Source organism: Thermothelomyces heterothallicus, assembly GCF_042370625.1.
Source record: "Thermothelomyces heterothallicus CBS 202.75 unplaced genomic scaffold P884_scaffold_12, whole genome shotgun sequence".
In the NCBI taxonomy this organism is placed as follows: domain Eukaryota; kingdom Fungi; phylum Ascomycota; class Sordariomycetes; order Sordariales; family Chaetomiaceae; genus Thermothelomyces; species Thermothelomyces heterothallicus.
In genome coordinates, this window is record NW_027192573.1 from 1008371 (window position 1) to 1015118 (window position 6748).

Genomic DNA, 6748 nt, shown 5'->3' on the forward strand with positions numbered 1-6748 from the left:
CTACCAAAGATCTGCTTAAAGATGCTACTAACTATTTATAGGTATGTCGTGATCCTCCTTGCCCTTCTATTAGTAAGTACTAATAGTTATATTAGAAGTAGGATTATCTATAGTTTTAGCTAATATTCTTTAAACTAGTTAAAGTAAATTGACTTTTAGCTAAGTAGTAGGTAGAAGATCTAGAGGTATTCTTTAATAAACTTAAGGATATTATTAAAATATATAAGATTATTATATCTAGCTATTAGAATGTAGATAAGACTAGATATATACTTATAATATTAAATAGGCGGTTTAAGATCTTGATAATTAAAATGGATAAGAAGAAGAAGGTTAATTCCCTTCCCTAGATACTAATATAGAATGTTTACTATAGTAATTTCTTAGCTAGAGATTCTAGATCTTTATAACTAAGAGTTAATAAGCCTAATTAGTATTAAAAATGTAGTTAGTAATACTATTCTAGTATTCTATATCTTTAAATAATAGCTATTAGAAGATTAGGATATTAAAGGTCTTAATAATAAGATATAATTCTATAAGTTAGATATAGTATTTAATAACTCTAAGATAATAATAGATTAGATATATCATTTTAATAAATACTCCTTTACTATCTATACTAAGTTCTAATAGTATAATATAAGCTTTAAGGAATAGTTTAATTATAACTATTATAACTATAGTTCTACTCTTAGTATATACTTTATTAACCTAGATAATATTACTCCTAAAGATTCGATCTATATATCTATACTATTAGAAGAATATATATATTAGCTACTTATCCTAGATAACTTTATAAGATATTATAACCTTAAACTTTACAAATACTATCTCTCATTTAATATTTTTATTATCTTCCTCCTTCCCTATTTAATATATTTTATCTAGCTAATAGATATAGGGGTCTTTCGCTATCTTAAGGAAGTATATTAATGATATCTCCGGTAGGTAGTTTAAAACGGCGATCTTACATTTATATAGGCAGACTTTGTTAAAGGATTCTAGGAAATCTAGGAGGCTAGTTTTAGACGTTAAAATATTATAGTAGGATTCAAAAAGACTAATCTTTTTCTACTAAACTAATATATTATAATAGACTAGATTAAGGAGAAAGTATTATCTAATATAGCCATTAGATATCCTATAATAATTCCTAATAGTAAGCAATAAGTATATATAAAAAAAGGTATTAATTATATCTAAGAGTAGTATCTTAAGCTTTTTAGTTTACTAATATAAGAACATTTTCGGGATATTATATTAATAGTTAATAAGGGTTAGCTAATATATAAATATCTTAAGAACTTTATGAAGGATAAGAGAGCCTATCTAGCTATACTATCTACTAAGAAAATATAAGGCTAACTTATTAAGCTAATAGGAAAGATTATAATAAGTATAACCATTTAATAGATTTATTAGGTTTAGGAGATCTAGGCTTAGAAGAATACTAAGGCTATTTAAGATACTAGCTAAAAAGCTACCTATATTACTATTAAATAGATTAAATAGGATTATAAGGAGGAATACAAAGTCTAGAAGAAACGCCCTAAAAATAAGATTCCTAGTACTAATAGGCATTATCTTTATATAACAACCTTTACTAAATTCCTAGAAAAGACTAATAAGAATAACTATCTTCCTCTTAATAATAACTACCCTCTTTAGGTTCTACCAAAGGAGCGTTAGCTACTAGCGTTTTTCAACTTAGGAGATAGAAAGGAAGTCCTAATCCCTTAGTTAGTAAAGAAGCCGTTATCAGAAGTCAAACTCCTATCCCCTAAGCGTCCTAGGATATAGATTAGTAGTATATCTATAATATTAATTGACAATAGTAACGATAACAGATTTAACTTTATAGATAGTAAAGATAAGCAAGAGGAGGATACTAAGTTACTATCTCTATCTAGGGTTAAGAAGGAGTTACTATATATAGCTATTATTAAGGATATTAGGAGGTTTAAGAAGCGATGTACCTATAAGTTAGCAATAGCTATACCAGGGATAGTAATACTAGGGACAGAAGATAATAACTATCTCCAGGAGGCTAAAAGAGAAGGTATTACTACGATTAAGAGCGATAAGGATAAGGAGTATAATATAGAGGGAGAGGGAGACGAAGGCAAGTTATATAACTAATTGTTTGACTAATTATAACTAGATAGAATTGAATTTTACTATGTTTTTAAGCTTTTTAGAACCTAGTTTACAATTATACTATTTATAGCTATTTGAGGCTACTATTGCGAGGGTAATTGAACTTGATGGCACCTTTTGTATAGACACGAAAGTATGGGAAATTTGGTGGTGATGTATCCGGCAATATTGGCATATCCGGGGGTTTTGGCCCTACCTGTCGGGAGACAGGTGGTAGTACTGAACTAATTAGTCAGCACTAACCACCGGGTAGTTAACTCATGTTCAACCTGGGGCTGCTTGGCACAAGCCAAACCTGCATGCAGCCCGGCCCTAACCGCGATTGGCCTAAAGCTCCAGTGGGGTCACCCGTCAGCCCATGCGATACGCTGCATCACCTCGGGCCCAGAAAATAACGGAGCGGCCAGAGCTCAATTGAGAGGATTTGACGAAATGGACGACCAAGGACGGCTACCTCGCCATTGACGCACACGACCAAGGAAATTCCGCCGCTCCCAGTTGCGCTGACGAGATGGGAACGGCGGCACCACAACAATCATGCCGTCTTCGCTTCCCGTCCCCTCCAAGGCGGCTTTGACGGCGCTGCGAGGGCTCGTCGTCGGCACCTCGTGCACCCTCGCCCTGATCGCCGAAGACCGCCGCCGGAAGATCAACAACGCGGTGCGCGCCATCGAAAATGGCGAGCGGATCAAGTCGGCCAAGAGATACCGGGCGGGAGGGGCCGCGCTCGCGCTGGCCATGGAGGAAGAGGCGCTGTGGGATCCGCGGTTGGGTTCCCTTCCCCCGGTTGGGCTAGAACTGCATCAGCACAGCCATCCGGGGACCACGTCAACTCCGATCAATAAGAGTAAAGATTGTTTGCAGCAGCAATGGGAGGAGACAGACGGGACCGGGCTTCCGCAGGAAGCTCCTGGGAGGACGGTGGTCACGGTATCGAAGGAGGATGGGGTCACACCATCCACGCCGAGCGCTGACGGCACCTTGAAAGTTGCCTCTCTTCCACATCCTTATAGCCCCGTCGAAACCAAGAATCGCGCCTTGATCCGGCCCCTGCACGGACTGCCGCCCTCATCAACACCGGCCCCGAGTTGGACACTGACAAACGCCGAAACGCTCAAGGCCTACGCCTTCCCTACCGTTGAAGACATGGTCGTCAAGATCCACGAAGCTTGCGACTCTAGAGATTATCGGAAACTCTCCGATGCGTTCAGAACAGTTCTTGAGGCGATTGACCACAAACTCGCCCCCGACAACCTGGACCAGCCTTGGGTCGAAGCCACTGCGCGGCTATGCCGGACATTTCAGGACGAAGGGCATCCTGAGGACGCCGCGAAGCTCCTGTATCAGATTATCTGCCGAGGACCCGTGCGGGAGAGCGACTATCTAAATCACGAGCCCTTCGCGCTGATCGAGTCGCTGCTGGCTCGAGCGGACGTGAACAAACAGAGAGGAGAGGCCTGGACGGTGGATATCGACAACGCCGTTAATCTGTTCGTTCCGAAATTCATCGAACGGCCGGCAGGTCCCAACCCCAGGGCGTATAAGCTCGGGCGCAAGCTGCTCGAAGCCTGCTTCTCTGCGGATCGACTGCAGAGGATATTCGGAGTTTATCGACGATGCATCTTGGTCGCGGAGGGCAACTGGAGCGACCTGTCCTCCTGGTTCCTCACAAAGCTCCACGAGAAGCAGGACTACACGTCCGTCGTCAAGATCTTCATTACCACTTTCCCCCAATCTTCCCCGACGGAAGCTTCCCTGCATGCCATCGGGGATATGATCGTCGAGAGCGTCGAGCGCGCTGGCGACCATAGACCAGACGAGGTCCTCCAGACAATGTACAGTATCTGCACCAGTCTCGGCAACACCAAACTGAGCCCTAAGTGGGTAATGAGGCTCTTTGTGTCACACTGGAGAAAGCACCACGATTTCGACCAAATCGAGAGGATGTTTGAGGAGCTGCGAGCCCCTGGACTGAGGGAGTCCGTGTTTCGGCACGGCAACATCTACCGCATCATGGTCGAGCTGGCCCTCGAGGCGGGCGAGGAGTCCAAGGCCGACTCTTACTTCGCGCTCGCTGTGTCGCAGAACCGCGCCCTGGCCTCGGACGTTCGGTTTCTGGGCGTCTTTGCCCGCTTTCACGCCGCAGACGGCGACTGGGAAGCCGTCCGTGCCGACTTCGAGGCCATGAATAAGAAGGGGACGCCAACCAGCCAAGCCTACGGCCGGGTCTTCGTCCCGGTACTCAAGGCGTACGCCGAGACACATACGGTCCGAGAGACCGAGGCGTTCCTCAAGTCTTTCACCGAGGAGTTCAAGGTGCCATTGTGCAACTACATGGTCACGCTCATGGCCAAGCACTACGCAGCCATTCGCGATATCGGCTCGTTGATCGGCTGGCTCGACTATTGCAGCCGAGCGGGCTTTCCCGTTGGCGCTGCCTTCACCAACGCCATCCTGGTGAGATGCCGGAGGGAATGGAACTTTCCTTTCAGGGAGCTCCGCACGCTCTTCCGAAAGCTGCGAGCGCTGAACCCCGACTGGGTGGACAAGCACACGGAGAAGATCATGGCCGACAGCGCATTGTCGGACTCCAAGCACGGCGGCAGAGCGGCAAGGGGGCGGCTGCTCTCCTTGCGGCTTGATCCGACCAAACCCGGCAGCAGGGGAAAGCACGCGGAAGTCGAGGAAGTGGTGTCAGCCATGAGAGAAGCCTTGCGAAGCGGCTCGCCCCGCCGCGCTCTCTCGATCTACCACCGGGCAGTACACACGAAGGTGCCCTTCTCTCAGCGCGCCCTCCAGCTGGCCGTGCAGGCGCACCTCACTTGGGCGCCCAACGACTTCCACGGCGCGTACACGCTGCTCCGAAAAGCCCAAGCCAAAGGCGAAGACATCAACCCCGTCATCAACTACCTCCTGGCCAAGCAGCTAACCACCATCACTACCCCCTCCTTGACCAAACCGTCGGAGACGGACGCGCTTATCCAAGAGACCCTCGAGCACTACCGCCGCGCCGGCGTCCGGCTGACCGAGACCTCCCTCCACCGCGCCGCCGCCCTCTGCCTGGCGGCCGGCCACCCCCGCGGCGCCGTGCGCTACGCGCTCGCCGCGGCCGAGGCGCGCGGCCCCGGGACCGGCCCGTGCTTCAACCTGACCAACTTCAAGATCCTGCTCGCCGCCTACGCCGAGCTGGTGGACGCGGACGGGCTGCGCGACACCATCGCGCGCGCGCTGGCCAGCCGCTACCGCGAGGACGCGGCCTGCCGCCGGGCCCTGCGGCACGCGCGCGCCCGGGTCGGCCACTCGCCCGCTCGGGCCCTGGTCTCGCGGGCCCGGTGGGAGCGGGCGCGGGCGGCGGTGGAGGAGGGGATCGGAAAGGTGGTGGAGGCGAGGAAGAAGCTGAGGGAGGAGGCGAAGCTGCTGGAGGCCGAGGCGCTGCGGATCATGCGGAGGGCGGCGGCCGACGCGGGCAGGCCCGAGGTCAACTTCGACGAGATCCCCTGGCTGGGTGGGAAGGGGAGGGAAAGGGCGAGGAGGGACGCTGGGGGCGACGGCCCGGATGAGGATGCTGGGGAGAAGAAGGGTGCTGCGACGGGAGTGGATGGGAGCGCGAACGGGAGCGTGAGTGGGCACTCTGGGAAGAGAAAGAGCGCGGGCGTGGGCGCGGGCGTGGGCAAGGCGAAAGAGAGGGAGGAGGACGAGCTTGTCGGGGCCGGGTTTTATGCGGACTTGGAACGGGCGTTGCTGGAGAGCTCATCTGGGACGGCGGTCGAGGCGTTTTAAGATGGCCAATATCTATCTATCTGTCTATCTATTTTATCTACCCATGGACCTTGGTGGTTGGACAATTGTACTGTAGGTATGTAAAAGTAAACTCTTGTATAGACGTTACGTTGCGCTGGAATATGACGGTGTCGCTCGGTGTACATACATACCAACGGAACCCATCAACTAACAAAGGCAGTCTGCAGTTGAGTTTGAGTTACAAACCCACAACCCCAACAAGGTGGGGGGGGGGGTGGCTATCCCGCAACAGCATTAAAGGAAAACTAGCGATGCTGCGAATGCAGTTCTTATCATGATTAGGTAGGTATTTTGAATTGTTCATCTCGAATGGTTTTTCTTTCGAATTCTCGACTTTGCGAGCATAGTATGAGGAATCGTTCGTTTGTTTTTTTTCGGGGCCGCTGTTCCCAAGCAGAAACCAAGGTAGGACAAACGTTCAATGGGCAGCCAAAGGAAAACGTTGTAACTACGAAGGTTGGTCCGGGAAGACTTTGCAAACCTATGCCAAGGCTAGGCATGTAACAACGTACGAAGTGCACCCACAATCTTATTTATACTGTAACTTGTATAGTAAACAGATCCTTACCGCACATCCAGGTTCCTCTCTACCTATCCTGCCTATCCTGCCCATCAGAGCCTACAAGTCTTCTAGATACGGTAGTTATAATACTTTCCAGAGCGTTCTAGTAAGCTGTCCTTTCCTAACTTGATAACTCCTACTAACCGGCCATTAGTTAGCCTACATTATAATGGCTCCCCTGCCTATAGACTCTCCTATACCTACCAAGTTAAGCTATAAATA

At 48.3% G+C, this 6748-nt stretch overlaps 2 protein-coding genes across 2 annotated transcripts; both read left to right on the forward strand.

The window, feature by feature from the left end:
* Window positions 1-2566: 2566 nt before the first annotated feature.
* Window positions 2567-5248, forward strand: P884DRAFT_260197 (uncharacterized protein; the record flags this gene model as incomplete). The annotated part of the gene is made up of 1 exon (XM_069441418.1): window positions 2567-5248. A coding segment is annotated over exon 1 (2548 nt), but the record flags the coding sequence as incomplete, so codon positions are not given.
* A 255-nt stretch (window positions 5249-5503) lies between these two features.
* Window positions 5504-6136, forward strand: P884DRAFT_260198 (uncharacterized protein). The gene has a single exon (XM_069441419.1). The coding sequence runs from the start codon at window positions 5605-5607 to the stop codon at window positions 5941-5943; it is 339 nt and encodes a 112-aa protein (XP_069297459.1). The 5' UTR covers window positions 5504-5604; the 3' UTR covers window positions 5944-6136.
* Window positions 6137-6748: the final 612 nt, after the last annotated feature.

What these genes read in the sequence shown, in the direction of transcription:
- P884DRAFT_260198 (XM_069441419.1), top strand. Translation starts at nt 5,605, where the DNA reads ATGCGGAGGGCGGCGGCCGACGCGGGCAGGCCCGAGGTCAACTTCGAC.